Source organism: Mus musculus, chromosome 11 (genome assembly GCF_000001635.26).
Source record: "Mus musculus strain C57BL/6J chromosome 11, GRCm38.p6 C57BL/6J".
Taxonomy (NCBI): Eukaryota; Metazoa; Chordata; class Mammalia; order Rodentia; family Muridae; genus Mus; species Mus musculus.
Genome location: NC_000077.6, coordinates 87,126,790 through 87,144,742, shown reverse-complemented (window position 1 = coordinate 87,144,742; position 17,953 = coordinate 87,126,790). Strand labels below are relative to the sequence as shown.

Sequence of the window (17,953 nt, the reverse complement as noted above, 5' to 3'; positions counted from 1 at the left end):
ATGAAAAAGTCACTATCTCTTGAGCCTCTTATGAAACTTGCTTGGGAATCAAAATGTGATCATTTATTTTTCTAGTCAGGAAATTAGAATTCAAACTCAAAGTTTCTGAACTGAGCTCTACTCAACCAGCTCAGCCTCCCATACATCTATAAAACACAGTCCCCAAAGCCACCAAATGATCAGGTCTCATAGTCAACATGAGACTTAGGCAACTGCTAATGTGGACATGCTTTCATTTTCCCTACTAAGAATGGATTGTTTTCATCTAGGGTTAGAGCCCACTGACAGAACACTTTTTATAGCAGATGGGAGGCCCTAAATCTGATCTCTAGCACTGCCAAAACTCTTACTGTGTTTAATCTCAACCTTCTTATATTGTTGTACTTAATATAAATGATTTAACCAAATATTAAAAAATAGAACACAGCTACTAAGAAAAAAGCTGCCTCTAGGAAAGCTTCTATGAATGCTTCAGACATGAAAAAGTTAAACTGGAGCCGGGCATGGTGGCGCACGCCTTTAATCCCAGCACTCCGGAGGCAGAGACAGGCGGTTTTCTGAGTTCGAGGCCAGCCTGGTCTACAGAGTGAGTTCCAGGACAGCCAGGGATATACAGAGAAACCCTGTCTCGAAAAACCAAAAAAAAAAAAAAAAAAAGAAAAAAGAAAAAGAAAAAGGTAAACTGGCTTAAAAGTCTGGTTTTTTAGTTCTGTTTTGAGATTTATTTTATATGAGTACACTGTTACTGCCTTTAGACACACCAGAAGAGTGCATCAGATCCTATTACAGGCAGATGGTTGTGAGCCACCATGTGGTTGCTGGGAATTGAACTCAGGACCTCTGAAAGAGCAGGTAGGCTCTTAACAACTGAGCCATCTCTCCAGCCCCAAAAGTCTGCTTTCAGCCAGCTAAGCTACACTGCATACCTACACTCCCAGCACTAGAAAAGCTGAGGCAGAGCAGGAGGACTGAAGTTTAAGTCCAGCCTGGCCTACATAGTGAGACCCCATCCAAGCACGGAAGTGCATGCTCTGAACGGAGGCTGACGTGGGAGGAAGCAGCAATCCAGGGATGGAAGAGCCTCTGAACAAGACTGGAAAGAGAAACTAAGAAATGAGGATGTTAGATTATATAGATACTTACACTCAACATTACTTCAGAAGCATCTAAAGTATAAAGATCAACTGACCAATGCTCAAAGCAGACACTGATCTTGGGCTGGGATCTAACTTACTGGTGTAATACTGCCCTAGCCACAGAAGGCCCTGGGTTCAATCACCAGCACCACTACCAAAAAAAAAAAAAAAAAAAAAAAAAAAGAGAAAGAGAGAAAGGAAAGCGAAAAACATAAGAATATATTTTAAAGACATTAAGCAATGAAAGCAGTACCCATCCTGCATCTCCACTCCTGCCCAAAGAGGCTCATTTTTATTCTCCAGAGAAAAACGAGACTTTATTCCATCTAAATCATTTACTTTTATCCATGCCTGCTAGTATGTAAACCAAAGAGAACATTTGTTCTGCTCACCATTCCTCCCCAAAGTGCACACTGATGGCAGATACACTTCTTACAAGTCCAGCAAAACACACTAAGTTTTTCATGGTGATTTTCACATCTATTCATTATGAAAAAGAAAAGACATTATTTTTAACAAATTTCTAAGCTAAAGCAAACAAATCACTTAATGTGAAATGGTTACAGCATCGTAAAAAAAGAAAACTGTATTGAGTGGCTTCTAAAACTTAGGGTAAACAATGACATAAGAACAAAACCTTTAAAGTAATCTAAATTTTAAACAACCAAATTGTAGATTTCTTTCTAAATAAAACACACAACACTTCCTTTCATCACTATATATGATAAACGCTATCCCATTACTGCTTAAGAAAAAGATGGTCGGGCCGGGCGTGGTGGTGCACACCTTTAATCCCAGCACTTGGGAGGCAGAGGCAGGTGGATTTCTGAGTTCGAGGCCAGCCTGGTCTACAAAGTGAGTTCCAGGACAGCCAGGGCTATACAGAGAAATCCTGTCTCGAAAAACCAAAAATAATAAATAAAATAAAATAATCAATAAATAAATACTTCATGTCAAAAAAAAAAAAGAAAAAGATGGTCATGTTCATCTTTTACATAAGCATACGCACATGGACAAGCAATTTTCTATAACTGGACAATAACAATCAAGGCATCTCAACTGCACAAGGTCAATACATGCAATTTAAAACTTTCTCTTAATACAGATGTCCACATGTAAAACAATGAAGTTCAATTCTTCTACAGACTTAACTGTCTCTCCCAAAATTCTTATGCTGAGGCCTTAACCTCTAAAGTAACACTGCAAGATGTCAGCCATTTGCAAGTCAAGGAAAGAGACTTCACTAGAAACTAACCCTTCATCAAATACATTGCTCTTGGATTTCCTGCCTCTAAAACTAAAGAAAAAAAAAAAACTTTTACACTATTTAAACCACCCAGTTACCCACCACACTAATATAGACCCTTACTTTACATGATAAATAAAACAACCCAAAAGCAGAATATTGTGGCATATATCTGTAATAAACTTGGGAAGTTGAGGCTCAAAATCTTTAATTTAAAAAGAGAAAAAAAAGAGGAAACTATAGGACATTTATTCCTTTTATGAGAGGCACTAATAAAAAATTTAAAAGCCCAACAAAAAAGACCTTTCCAAATAGTAACAGTTCATCATCCTACAGTGGAAAACATTCAAGTGGTCACAATGAAATGTGTTATTATATTTAAATTATTCTTTTTGGTATGCCCACCACAATGCCAAAAAGTAACCGCCTTAAGAATCCAGTTTTGCCAGAACAGTACCGTGAGTAACTCCCAGTTTCATTTAACTCTGGACTAGCAAGCCAGGCATCAACTAAGCTCTGGCACAAACCTCTAATCTCTATACTTAGGAGACTCAGGCATAAGGATGGCTAAACTACAAAGTGACTTCAAGGTCAATCTGAGATACACAGCAAAAGCCTGTATCAAGAAAACCAAAAACAAGTAAAGTTTAGCTCCTCCCATTTCTGTGGTCCTGTTTCCTTTTCCTTTTGAAAAAAAGATTCATTATGTTTTATTGCTTTAAATTTTGTGTACATGTGCCTGCCTGTGGGTATGCCCTTGGAGGCCAGGGGCACTGGATTTGAATTCTCCTGGAGCTGGAGTTACAGGGGCTACGAGCCATGAGGCGTGGGTGATAGGAATCCAGCTTGCTTCTCCTGCAAGAGCAGGATGCACTCCTAACCACTGACCCATCAATAAATAAACGGGTCTAAGCTTTATTCCCAATGACCCCTAAAGTTTCAACTTATTGGTTTAACATACAATATGTAAAAATCAGTTATGACTGTAGTTTTAAACATTCAACATTCCTGGAATCTGGAATTGCTCCTAAATTTCCACTTCTGATCTACCCTAATAACCCTCTATGACCAATATCTGTAAACATGCAATATAAAGCAACTCATTCTTTTTCTACATAAAATTTGGTTCCACTGTTAGTTCTAACAAGACCAAAACATTGTGTTATTGCTGTGTTCCTGTTAATCAGTTAAATAGAAATAATCTATTTATTTACCTTTGTATTCCCTAATCTAGCACAGCACTTTCTACAATCCTGTGGATGAGGTGGACGAGTGGTCATGAAAAGTTAAACAACATTAAGTTAAATATTAAGGAACAGATGAAAGATTAACATTAACTTTCTCATTTACAGATAAAAGAGAAATAGCAAATCGACGGGCAGTGGTGGCGCACGCCTTTGATCCCAGCACTTGGGAGGCAGAGGCAGGTGGATTTCTGAGTTCGAGGCCAGCCTGGTCTACAAAGTGAGTTCCAGGACACCCAGGGCTACACAGAGAAACCCTGTCTCGAAAGAAAAAAAAAAAAAAAAAAGAAAAAGAAAAAAAGCAATGTTGTGTCACTAGGTCTTGGAGTTAAAGTCAGTGGGCATTTACTTTGCATGTGGCCCCAGGATAAATCCACAGTACCCCATACATATATAGATATACCTTAGCAATTACACATACAAACCAATTATTTAAATATATGTATAGATAGTGTCATTAAAACAGCACATGGTATATTCTATTAACTAGTAAACAAAACCCAAGAACTACGCACTTGTCTTTCTCATTTTCTTCATGTTTGGTGAGACTACACAGCTGGAGAGTGTCAAGCTGCTGTGTCACTTCTTCCGCCCAACGACAGTTCACCAGTTCCCGTAGCTGGAGTGGAGCACTGAAAAGAAACAATCCATACGTGTATATCTAACTCAGACATCCAAGATTTCTCTAGACTAAGTATTCCTAAAAATAGAGCACAATATTATTATAAAAAACAGTAAAAGCAGATATGAAAAAACATATCTGTAATCTTATCACTAAGGTTACAGAACTGAAGCTTTCAAGGACAGTTTTGCTGAAATAATGAGTTCCAGGCTAGCCTGGTCTACACAGTAAGGTTCTGTGTCAAAAAAGTAAAAAGGCAATGGAATTTATTTTTATCATATTCATACATCACACACATGAAAAAAAATGTACCAACTAAGTAGCAACAATGATAACTCAAGTTATTTATTTTTAATTTCTTTGCCTAAATTTGCCTGTACAAAATGATACCATGGGCTTGGAGCACAGTTCAGAAGCTGCATATACATGCCATCAGTATGAATTAATTCCTAGGTTCAAGCCATAGACCACCAAAACAACAACAATCAGTTACAATCCCTAGCCAAATACAGCTACCTCATTTACAAAAAAACACACAAAAACAAAACAAACAAAAAAGCAACACATTCCTATACTATCACCCAGCACTCAGAACTAAGTGTCACTAGTCACACTAGCCACACTTCAGAGGCCACAGCAGACAGGATGTAGAAGAGGACCACCACCACAAATGCAAGTTCTCATTTACAGTGCTGCTCCTCTCATAAAGAATCTCAGAAGGTGCCACTGTAGCCTAAAGTAACCAGAAACAGAAGCAAACTAAACACCTCTCAATAGGAACACGGTGTAAAACGGAACTTTTATTCTCCTATTGCGATTGTCCTCTCAGAGGCTCTCAGTCAGCTAACCGAGGCCTAGTTCTGGACATTTCTAGCCTCCATACAATCTCATCTAGGCCTAGATTTCAGCCTCTGAGGCAACTGCTGAATAAGCTCACCCTTCCTAGTTCTTTCTGAGTTCTGGCTGGCTTGTTCACCTGTTCTTCAATCTGGCTTCTCTCTCTTGGCATCTCCTGAATTGCTCTGCTTGGCCTCACACTAGCTTTGACAATATGTTCTAATCGTCTGGCTCCTTCTCATTCTCTGTTCATTCTGTCTTTACCTGTGTCTCTTCAACCTGTCTCTGTAAAAATCTCCTGGTAACACTGCCTCCTTTCCTTTTCTCTCTGCTCTGCTTTGGTAGCTTCCGTTCCCTCTCTTCTTGTGTGAGTTGGGCATATCCTGTTCTGTTGAATCTTTCTCTGATTCATCACTTTGTCTGCTACTGAATTAGACATCACTTTCAAACACAGGTGCTTCCTTCTACAAACTAATTTTACCTTCATTGTTTGACATTAAAGGTGTGTACTAAGGGCCTGTCTATATTCCAGCCAGAGGGATTAAAGGTATATGCTAAGGGTGACTCACACTACAACTAGAAACAAGATTTTTCAGTAAATAACATAATCTCGGGGTTCACAGTGTGACCAAATTTCCTGTAACACGTAAGTCCAGGGATCCTTATAAAGAAGTTTTTCAAACACTTGTTTAAAAGTCTTGCATGCATAAAAGTCTTGGTATACCATCTGCAAAATACATCAACTGATTTTAGGAGAGGACAAAAAGCAAATTATAAGGGAAGGGGCTGGTGAGATGGCTCAGCAGGTAAGAGCACTGACTGCTCTTCCGAAGGTACTGAGTTCAAATCTCAGCAACCACATGGTGGCTTACAACCACTCCTAATGAGATCTGACACCCTCTTCTGGTGTCTCAAGACAGCTACAATGTACTTATTTATAATAATAAATACATCTTTAGGCGCGGAGCGAGCAGGTCCTAAGTGAGCAGGGACTGAGCAAGTGGGATTGGTCGGAGCGAGCGAGGTTAACCGGAAGGAGCAGAGGTCCTAAATTCAATACCCAACAACCAGATGAAGGCTCACAACCATCTGTACAGCTACAGTGTGTACTCATATACATAAAATAAATAAATCTTAAAAAACAAAAACAAAAAACTCTAGAGCCAGGAATGGACCACGTGTCTATAAATCCTATCATTCAGAAAGTATAGGTGGGTTGGGGGTGTGGATGTCAGGAGTGTGTCTTTATAGGTGGAGGCCAGCCTGGGCTACATAAAAACCTATCAAAGAGTAAATAAACAACAAGCAAGATAATCATAAACAGTAGGTACTATATCTGTGAGGTTTAAAAAAATAAAACGTATGTAAGAATATACATGACCACTTGCATACAAGAATAGCATGCCTATCCATTTCTTATGAAAGTGATTTTTCCCCCCAGTTGAAATTAGGTCTCATATTACAACTCAAGCTGGCCTCACATGGCAAACCTCCTGCCTCAGCATCCTGAGTTCTGAGATCACAAGTGTAAGTTACCAAGCCCAGTTATATTTTTGTTTCAAATTAAAAAGTTAAGAAGTTGGGCTGGAAAGATGGCTCAGCGGTTAAGAACGACTGCTCTTCAGAAGGTTGTGAGTTCAAATCCCAGCAACCACATGATGGCTCACAACCATCCATAATGAGGTCTGATGCCCTCTTCTGGGATGTCTGAGGACAGCTACAGTGTACTTACACGTAATAAAAAAAAAAAAATCTTAAAAAAAAAAAGTTAAGAAGTTACACAAAATTATGTGAGAAAAACAAGGGCACAACACAATCTCACAATATACATTCAACATAAAGTTTAGTCAGGTATAAAGGCTCTGTACTTCTTTTTCTAGAGCTACTTATCATTTTCTACTCAACTTTACCCCTAAGGAAAAAAACGTGGGAAGCTGCAGGGTTGGAGGGGGTAGGGGGTTTTACACATCCCAGGGCATCCTGTGACTCTTACCAGGCTCCATATATACAAACAGCAAAACACTTACCGACAGTGAGGACACTGAGCTCTTTGCTCTGTCAGCCAGCGCTAAGGAGGCAAAGATTATAAAAATACCATTACTTTACATATCTAATCATTATAAACTGCATTTAATGAGTTTTAACTCTCTAGTGCCTAAATTTATTTTAGAGATACAGAAATACCAGGCAATCTCCATCTCCCGCTCATCATTACCATGACAAGAACAAACTTTCAAAGGTAGCTGAGATGCTACTCTCCCATAGGCAAGGAAGTGATGCTAGGGCCAGCTCGAGCTCACAAGATGTAATTTTGTTAATTAGAAATAATGTTGTTACTCTAGCTTCAAAAATAGCATGATGAATTTTTTTTTAAATAATTACTAACTACTGAATTTAAGGCACTACTAAATTTACAGACTGAGCAAAAGCAGCCCAGGAGACATCAGACTACAAACGACTGGCACTGTGTTGGTTTTCGCAGGTGGAGGGATTAGCACAGCTCAGAGCCTGCCCAGCCCAACAATTATTTTCATTTTTTAAAAGTTTTTAAAGCCAGGCGGTGGTGGCACATGCCTTTGATCCCAGCACTTGGGAGGCAAAGGCAGGCAAATTTCTGAGTTCAAGGCCAGCCTGGTCTACAGAGTGAGTTCCAGGACAGCCAGGGCTATACAGAGAAACCCTGTCTCGAAAAACCAAAAAAAAAAAAAAAAAGTTTTTTAATAAATTACAACAGCTTTTTAAATAAATGACAGTGTTCCTGTGTCATTTACTGAGGAACGGACTAATAAGAAGTACAGTACAAACCCCCCACAGGTATTAAGTAACCTTCCAGAAAAATACTGCAATAGACCTGTGATCAGTCTCCTCCACTGTCTAACACTGGACATGGTGGTGAAGGCACACACCTGCCATCCTAGCACTTAGGATACAGAAACAAGGAAAATAGAAGTTCAGAGTCAGCTTGGCTATTTAGTGAGTTAGAAACCAGGCTGTGTTACATGACACCCTAGCAAAGAAAAGGATAAAGGACTAGTTACTATGCAAAGAAAGCAAAGATGGAAAGGAGGAAGGCGCAAACGGAAAAGAACCCTCTGTTCTTCATACTCTTAAACAAGATGGTGCTGTGAGACCCATCTGGAAGGAAGGCAGCAGAGGAGACTGCACTAACAGAGCTGAGCACTCATCTGCAGCAGGCTCTGTGCCCAGGCCTGGCCCTGTGGGAATCTTACTCTGTCCTCACAGCAGTCTGTGCTATGAGGCTGGGATCAAGTTTCTTCCTCTGAGCAGACCACTCTTCTACTAAAGACAGCTTTCCATATCTCCGTCCAAGAACTGGCCCCAGCTATACCTCTTCAGTCACAGCCTATGAGCCTACAAAATTAAGCTTTTAAATGTTTCCTTCTCGGGGCTGGTGAGATGGCTCAGTGGGTTAGAGCACCCGATTGCTCTTCCGAAGGTCCGGAGTTCAAATCCCAGCAACCACATGGTGGCTCACAACCATCCGTAACAAAATCTGACTCCCTCTTCTGGAGTGTCTGAAGACAGCGACAGTGTACCTATATATAATAAATAAACAAAATCTTAAAAAAAAAAAAAAAAAAAAATGTTTCCTTCTCTATACACCATATTTATCAACACCTTTCCTCATCTAGAAAAATCTCATTCATTTAGATTTTAGTTTATATGACACTTTCTTCCAAAAGCTTTTCGTGAACTCCATAGATCTTTCCTTTTGCTTTTTCTGGGCCAGGATTTTGCTCTACACCCCAGGCCAGTCTTAAACTCATTATGTAGCTCGGACACTATTTGTTCCTACCTCAGCCTTTTGTGCGCAAGGATTTAAACACCATGCTCAGCTACAATGAGCTGCTGACAAGCTGCCCTGTAGCAAGCCACACTTTTCCCCTTTACTGCGTTTCTAACACTTCATAACGTATTTACTGGTATACCTGCATAGCTAGACTCTAGCCTCATTAGTAAGTGATGACACCATTGTTAAAAATGTACACTTTTTGTTAGGTGCATCTGGGTGCACATTCTCTCTCAAGCTAAGGTCATCAAGGTTAAAATTTACCCTCAGATCCATCTTGTCAGCCCCGGCTTTTTTTTTGGTTTGGTTTGGTTTGTTCTTTAATACTGAGCAGCTTTCTCCCAGTAAAACAAACAGCTAACTGCAATATATTCTACTCTTGGAATCACAGGAAGTTCTTGTAGATCTACAAAACTTCTGTTCTCTCATATCTGAGGCGCGTTTACCTTGTATTTCATAACCACAGAGAGGAAGCAGTGAGACTCAACTGATGGAGAAGTAATACTAAAATATCTTTAGACCAATTTTTTGTTCTGGTTTTTTTTTTTTTTTTTTTTGGTTTTCGAGACAGGGTTTCTCTGTATAGTCCTGGAACTTACTTTGTAGACCAGGCTGGCCTCAAACTCAGAAATCCGCCTGCCTCTGCCTCCCGAGTGCTGGGATTAAAGGCGTGCGCTACCACACCTGGCTAGACCAATTTTTAAAAAAGATTTATTTGTTTGTTTGTTTGTTGAATGTAATTTATTTATGTGTTTATTTATTATATGTAAGTACACTGTAGCTATCTTCAGACACTCCAGAAGAGGGAGTCAGATCTCATTATGGGTGGTTGTGAGCCACCATGTAGTTGCTGGAATTTGAACTCAGGACCTCAGGGAAAGCAGTCAGTGCTCTTTACTACCACCGAGCCATCTCACCAGTCCCTAGACCTATTCTTTTTTTTTTTTTAAAGATTTATTTATTTTATGTATGTGAGTACAATGTTGCTCTCTTTAGATGCATCAGAAGGTGGCATTAGATCTCATTACCGATGGTTGTGAGCCACCATGTGGTTGCTGGGAATTGAACTCAGGACCTCTGGAAGAGCAGTCAGTGCTCTTAACCACTGAACCATCTCTCCAGCCCCCTAGACCTATTCTTATAGTCAATACAGAAACTGGTTTCTCTCCTTCATAAGATGGAATAAACACAAGCCTTATAAAGCATCTACACTCATAAATACCTGACATATAAACAGTAATAATAAAATCATTTAATCTTGTATTGAACTAGAACTCAGGTAAAAATATTTTTCTAATTTATTCTACTTGGAGCCTGGATTGGTAGCAAAAGCCTTTAATCTCAGCACTCAAGAGTTAGAAGTAGATAGATCTCTGTGAGTTTGAAGCCAAGATGGTGTTCATAGTGAATTCCAGCATAGACAAGACACACAGTGAGATCTTGTCTCAAAAAAATATAAATAAGTAAATAAATTATTTGAGGGTCTTTGTTGTTGGTTCTCTCTCTCTCTCTCCCCTTCTCTTCCCCCTTCTCCCCCTACCCTCTCCCTCTCTCCCCAGATAAGATCTTACTTTGTGCCCTGGCTGGCCTTAAACTCAGAGAGATCCTTCTGCCTCAACATCCTCAATACTGGAATTTTAACTGTGAACCTTTCCAACTTCAGGTTTATATTTCTAACTGCCAAAATCTCATATAAAAAAATCTCAAACTTGGTATGTTATGTTGTTCTAAATTATAACCTTTATACGTGTGGCCTGCCCAACACTGCTCCTTTCAAGGGGTTTTGTTGTTGTTTGTTTTTGTTTTTAACTATTTCAGACTGTAAAATCATCCATTCAATTATCCCGTTCCTTTGTTCCATGAAGCCTGCCTGTACTGGTGATAGCCTGGTCTACAGCACCATTCCTCCTCACTACAGATTATCTCCTACCCTCCTCACTTCCTCTCCACCTCCTACAATCCACTTTCTACACAGTAACCACTGATCTCATTAAAATACAAAATACTTCCTATACCACTCAAAAGCCTTCAGTGGCTACCATAACACTTCAAATCCAAATTCCTTACCAATGCCCTTTGTTTTACCTCTAATTCCATGCCTTACCCAGCTCACTACCTTCTTTGCTCTAGCCACATCTTGTTCACTCTTCCTCAGCGCTTTTTTTTTTCTTTTTTTTCTTTTGGTTTGGTTTGGTTTGGTTTTTTGAGACAGGGTTTCTCTGTGTAGCCCTGGCTGTCCTGGAACTCATTTTGTAGACCAGGTTGGCCTCGAATTCAGAAATCCACCTGCCTTTGCCTCTAGAGTGCTGGGATTAAAGGTGTGCGCCACCACGCCCGACTCCTCATAGCATTTATAAATGCCATTCATATACACAAAGGAAGCCAATGTACTATATCAAAAAGGCAAGCAACTAAGTTATAAATAAATATTACATTCATAAACCAAATGGGGCCAGGGGATAGCATCAGCCACACAAGCTTGGTGACCTGAGTTTCAATCTTTGAAATCCATGAAAAAAATATATATGTACTGGCTTAACTATGTAATCCTAGCATTTCTCTGGGTATATGAGAGGCCTGGATTATAGCCACAAAAATAAAAAAATAACCAGGCCCAACAAGGGGAAAGGTGAGAACCAACTACCAAAAGTTGACTTCTGGCCTCCACATACCTTTGAGTGCGCGCACACACACACACAAATTCCTTTTTTTCTAAAGAGTCAAGATAATCCATGTGTAATGCCACCTGCCTATGTCCTAGAACTTGGAAGTGAGCTAAATGCAAGAAGGCATTGTGTTCAAGGCCAGCCCAGGTTTGGGAGGTGAGAACACCACAGCCCTGGAAAGGAAGGTTAGGATCCGATCCAAGATAACTAGAACACAACGCTAATATCCTCAACTTCAACCTTCAACTTTACAAGTTTTTTGAAAAAGAAAATTACACTTAAGGGCACAGTAATAAGGTAAGAGAACAGAAAGTGAACTACAGGTAAGCAGAGACTTAAGGCAAGAAAACAGGAAACAAATCACCTATGGATGAAGGAATCTATTTCTTTCTCATGAACAGTAATGGAAAGCAGCAGACGGATATAAAGGACACAGAGTAGCTGACAAGACACAAATATCACTGGCGGTCAGGATTACCATCTGAATGATAAAACAAAATAAAAGACACCAGCGTCAGTTTGAGAAAATAACATGAATAATTAATCTTGAACAAAGTTCAAGATTCCAGAGGGACAATGAATGAAGTAAGTTATCTAAAAGCCAATGCTGTGCAAAAAAAAAAAAAAAAAAGACTCAGTGGTAAAGAACTTGCCATTTACCATGTACAAGGCCCTGGGTAAAAACCAACACTAGAGAGAGAGGTGCAGGATCCATAAACAGATGATAGAGCTAGAGTTGCAAAAGTAAATCTAATTCCTCACAGTCAATACACACATTTAGAAAGAAAGGAAAGGAAAAGATAACAAAGAAGAAATAATCTCCTTAGTACAACACAATAAGCAGAGGTCCAAAAGCACTTTCAAAACTTTCAAGCAGCCGGGCAGTGGTGGCACACGCCTTTAATCCCAGCACTTGGGAGGCAGAGGTAGGCAGATTTCTGAGTTCGAGGCCAGCCTGGTCTACAAAGTGAGTTCCAGGACAGCCAGGGCTATACGAAACCCTGTCTTGAAAAAAAAACAAAACAACAAAAAAAAAAGCTTTCAAGTAATCTCAAGCCCTTCATGGAAGAATCCCAGTCTATACTGTCTCCACCAAATACTCTCTATTAATGGAGACCTTAATCTCTGTAGCTGCAGCTTCACAATTAAAAACTACCATGTACACTGAATGATAAACTACTAGAATAAAACTTCACACGTAGATAACATTTTCTAATTTCTCAATTATCTTTTAGCTCATTTCACTCTTTTCCAAACTACCCAAGAGGCACATTGCTTTATCTAAAACCTGTAGCTAAGGAATCAAAGCTAAGAAAAATTGAGTTTCTCCTTATATCAGTGTGAAAATAAGTTTTATATGTAACCTAGATCTGCACATCACAGTGGCAACAAATACAGGCTTTAAAACAGATTGACTGATTTAAATCCAGCTCTAAAACTTGCTAGTCCTGTAACTAGAAGAAAATCATTTAAGTATAACAGAAATTATTTTTTTTTTCCTTTTTCTAAATTTTTCAAGACAGGGTTTCTCTGTGTAGTCCTCCTGGCTGTCCTGGAACTAGCTCTGTGGAGCAGGCCGGCCTCAAACTCACAGAGCCTCTGCCTCCCGAGTGCTGGGGTTAAAGGTGTGCGCCACCACAACATGGTTAGAAATTACTCTTGACAAAGGGACACTTTTCTCTTTCCTCGGGTGCTTGTGAAAGTCAGGACCACCTGAACTAGCTAGCTCTCTCCCTCCACTGGGACTGGACTCAGATCCAGCCTTGGAACAAGCACCTTTACCTGCGAAGCTATCTTGCAGCCCCACTCCGTCTTTTTATGGAAAAAATAAGGAAATGGGAAAAAAATTTTTTTCAGGGACAGATTTCCTATGTGAAGCCCTGGCTGTCCTGGAACTCAGAGATCTGCCAGCCTTTGCCTCCTTCCTACTGGGGTTAAAGGCATGTGCCACCATCATCCTAGTAGGAAATAGAAAATTTGAGGTGATGAGTATATCAGATAGCTTTAATTTTCTTAGTTATGGAAATTATCTGAGTCATGTCAGCAGGGCAGTCTCAACCACGCATTAGCATGTGTGCTACCGGATGTGTACATACAGCCAAAATTAATTTTCTGCTTTATACCTTGGGCTTTCCAATAATTTTACTGAGGAATGTGCCCCCACCTTCAACTAATAGAGCCAATCAATTATATTCATCTCCACTCTTTCTCATTATCATGAATTTCATTCATTTCCTTTGAAGTCATTAGCAGCCTTTTTTTTTTTTTTTGGTTTACACATAAAATGGTGAATTATACTACACAAATTTCAATGTAATCACTGAAATTGATTTTCTTAATCAGATTTAAACACCTTCAAAGAGTATTGTCTATCATTTATTTTCATATCTCTAAATCTCAAACACAATGCAGATTTGTAAAATGTGTAATGAGTTTGAGTTAGGAGTGCTGGCAAACACCTTAAAACCCAGTACTTGGGATACAGAAGCAGGCAGATCTCTCTGAGTTCAAGGCCATCTTGGTCTACAGAGTAAGTTATCTAGGACAGCCAGGGTTACACAGAAAAAGCCTGGCTTAAAACACCCCCCACCCCCCCAATATAAATTTGGTTCTACTAGGGTGGAGGAATGTTCACTGGCTAAGAACCCTGTCTGCCCTTGCAGAAGACCCAGGGTCAACCCCTAACATAGAACCACCTGTAATTCTACTGCCTGGAGATCTGACACCCTCCGAGATTCCAAGACCACAATCCACACATGGTACACAGACATATATGCATGCAAAATACACATTGCACGCACACATGTGCACACACACTCATTCTCACGCACACAGATATTTAACTCACATTTAAAACATGGTACTCGAGCAGGGCGTGGTGGCGCATGCCTTTAATCCCAGCACTCGGGAGGCAGAGGCAGGCGGATTTCTGAGTTCGAGGCCAGCCTGGTCTACAGAGTGAGTTCCAGGACAGCCCAGGGCTACACAGAGAAACCCTGTCTCAAAAAACAAAAAAACACAAAAAACAAAACATGATACTCTATTGACAAACCTTTATTAAAGATATATTTTAAAAGATCACAAAATACATTAAAAAGGGGAGGGCATGGTTAATACTTACAGTGAAGCATATATAAACCAAATACACACGGTATGATGGAGCCCTCTTTAGTCTCAGCACTCAGGAGGGAGGCAGAGGCAAGTGGATCTCTGTAAGGCTGAGGTCAACCTGATCTGCAGAGTGAGTTCCAAGCCAGCCAGAGCTACACTGTAAAACCTGTCTCTCAAAAAAAAAAAAAAAAAAAAGAGAAAAAGATTAATAACAAAAAAACCTGAATATACATAAAAAGAAATACAACTTACCCTAATACAGCTGAAACAACAGAGCTTGGAGCAATGAGGACACAGTCGAGCATCCCGCAATTTCTCCATACAAATGAAACATCGGAAAACCTCAGCAATGCTCTGAAAACAAAAGAGATAAGGGTCCCAGATTACACTGAAGAACATGACATAAAAAGACTTCATGCAAGGCCAGGCATGATGGTGACCGACTTTAATTCCAGCATTCAGGAGGCAATGGCAGGCGATCTCTATCAGTCTGAGACTATACATGACGAGTCCCAGGCAAGCCAGTAAGACCCTGTCTCAAGAAAAAGAAAAAGAAAAAAAAGGAAAAGAAGAAGAAAACAATTCACTTAACATTTATACTTACTTGGTACTAATAATGCTCAGTTTTAACTATACTCCCTGTCAGAACTTGATTAGTCAGAACATCTGGAAAACATGCTTGTCTTTTAATAAGCCTGATGATTCCAAGAAAAACAAACAGACTAAGAAAGTGGCTTAAACGATGGAGCGCTTGCCTTGAAAGCATAAGGGTCTGAGAACCCCAGAATTCAGGTACAATCCAGGATGGTGTTGCATGCCATCCCAGCTATGACACGACAGGGGCACACACAGGCAGATCCCTGGAAGCCCACTGCCAACTAGCCTGGCTAACTGGTGAGGTTCCAGGCCAGTGAGACCCTGTCTCAAACAAAAGGTGGAATGTAATGACCAATGACCTGGGTATGTGTAACAGACACACGCAAGCACACAGACACACACATACTCACTCTGATACACATCAAAAAAAAAAAATGAAACCATGAAATGCAAAGAGAAACTTTATGTAGAAATATTCTTACTGAGGGGGTACTTATAATAAAAGTAAGAATGTGATTACAGCCCTTACAGACAAATACTAAGTAAATTATGCCAAATACAGCATGCAGAAATACTTATAGTAGAAAACTGTGTATGTGTGTATCAGTAAGAAATGGAAGAAAGATTGCATGACTAAATACACAATGACAACTTTTTACTTCTGTGATTTCCACAATGGAGATGAACTACTTTTGTAATTAAGGGATGGAATTTGTTTTTAAGAGACAGTTTCACTATGTAGCTCAGGCCAGCCTGAAACACCTTGTGCTCACTATCTTGGCCTAGAAATCAGAGATCTGCCTGCTTCTGCTTCCCAAGGGCTGGGATTAAAGTATGCATCACTGAGTCCAGACATGAGCAAATTTTTAAGAAGATATACTGGAACGGGCAAGGTGGCTCAGCATTGCCAAAGGCTCCTACCACCAAACCTGAAGACCTGACTTCTATCCCAGGAATCCCACATGGTAAAAGGAGAAGCAACTCCAAGTTGTCCTGACCTCCACGCCGGCACATCAATGCACACCCATGCACACACTAAATAAACAAACATTTGTAAAGATATCGTGATTAGAGGCAAACTAATTCAGAATCTGAATTTCTGTCCTGATGTAATCAACTAATTATGTGAGCCTGAAAATCTGCAGCCACTATAAATGCGAGTGTCCCTATTGACATTAAGTTAATAACTAAAAAAAAATTGAAAACAGGGAAGTTTACCCACGTCTATTTTTACTCCATTCCAGAAAAATTAAACCCTCCTAAAACCAAGAAAAGTTTACAAAACCTTCACACAACTTTCACAAGAGCAATTAAGTAGAAAATTACTGATGGTCATAACTGCAAGACCAGGTCCTGAGAGATGCGGACTCTTAACTGGCTTTGGGAAGACAATAAAACCATGGGGGTGAACTGGGTTAATCTCAAGAGCAATGCTCAGTAAGTTATCCCTTATTTTTAAAAAGCAAAAATCATGTAGTACTTTAGTCTCTGAACGGTTCACGCCCCCCAGCCCCCAAGCAATCGTTTTGATGATTCTAGCCTTTATGGAAATACCCCAATCATGAAATCATCTTACAAGAATCAATGCTGGAAACTACTAGTCTTTAAGTCAGTCGAGTGTGAGAGAGGTGTGTGTGTCCTACAAAATGAACCGCTGAGGGTGAAAAAAATGTTTAATCATGCAGAGCAAGTCGTGGCGAGAAAGCAGGGCAAGTCCTTCCGATGAATTTGCAATTTTGCTCTAGAAAGGCTCAGCCTGCAAACAGCGACGAGAGCAGGTGCCAAGGCATCGCTGGAGCTCCGCAGCACCTGACTGCGGAACAGATTCAGCACCGGGCATGCTGAGGGCTGGAAGCACTACCGCCGGGCCAGCCTCCCTCTCCGCGACTCGCAGAGGCTGCCTCCCACAGGGAGGGCGAGCGCATGGGGCCCCGGATAGAAAAGGAGCCCAGCCGCCACCCTCCGTGATGCCCCTCACCTCCACACTCTGCTCATCCATTGCCTCCGGCTCTCGGCGGGGCCCTCGGCGACCCTCGGAGTCCGTGTCTGCGCTGTCAGGCGCCGGCCCGAGGTCGCCAGGTCAGCTGCGCTCACCTCAGCAGGCTCCCACAACAGTGCCACCTCCGCGCCCCATCCCGTCGGGTTCCCCACCGGCTACCCCGCATTTCGCCATTTTTTTTTATCCGCGCGCCAGCCCTGGGGCGGAGAGGGAAGGGCTAGCGGTAGCCGCAACGCCTTCCTCCCGCCTCAGCAGCTGGCCTGCGTCCGCGTGGGAGCCCTGGCCCACGTGACGCCGGCGCGCGCGTGTGAAAACCGCCGCGGGGCCCGTCCGGGGCGGAACAGGCGCCACAGAGAATTCGCAAACACCAACGGTAACCAGGGCAGCTAGAGGCGCGGCAACGGGGCGGACGCGATGCGCACGCGCACTCGGCGTTGCGGGAGGGGAGGGGAGGGGCGGGGCGGAGCGGGGCGGGAGGAGAGGCGGGCGCCCGGTTCCCGCGGTGCGCGCAGCACACGAGACTTGGAGAGGCGGTGCCGCGGGGAGGCGTGTCGGGCGTCGGCGCGGTGCCCTTCGCCTCGCAGATTTTACCGCCAGTGATGTAGGCTCCTTGGTGCGTCCTAATTGGAAGAAGCCACGCTCCCGAGTATTAGGAAGGGACGGAGAGTCTTATTTGCGTTCCCA

The 17,953-nt window shown here is 41.4% G+C and overlaps 1 protein-coding gene across 8 annotated transcripts in view; it reads right to left on the bottom strand.

The window, feature by feature from the left end:
• The window catches only part of Trim37 (tripartite motif-containing 37), a 124,085-nt gene extending 106,132 nt beyond the window's left edge, over nt 1–17,953 (bottom strand). For 4 of the 8 annotated variants that reach the window (NM_001363025.1, NM_197987.2, NM_001363027.1 and 1 more), the window contains exons 1-5: nt 17,249–17,668; nt 14,926–15,027; nt 7,113–7,153; nt 4,142–4,258; nt 1,529–1,616 (exon numbers count right to left, since the gene is read on the bottom strand). In NM_001363025.1, coding sequence (NP_001349954.1) covers nt 1,529–1,616; nt 4,142–4,258; nt 7,113–7,153; nt 14,926–15,027; nt 17,249–17,269 — 369 coding nt within the window. In that variant the 5' untranslated portion in view covers nt 17,270–17,668. Of the gene's footprint in view, nt 1–1,528; nt 1,617–4,141; nt 4,259–7,112; nt 7,154–14,925; nt 15,028–17,248 lie in introns of all 8 variants that reach the window. The other 4 variants (XM_011249212.3, XM_006534072.3, XM_011249210.2 and 1 more) reach the window with 3 other exon arrangements.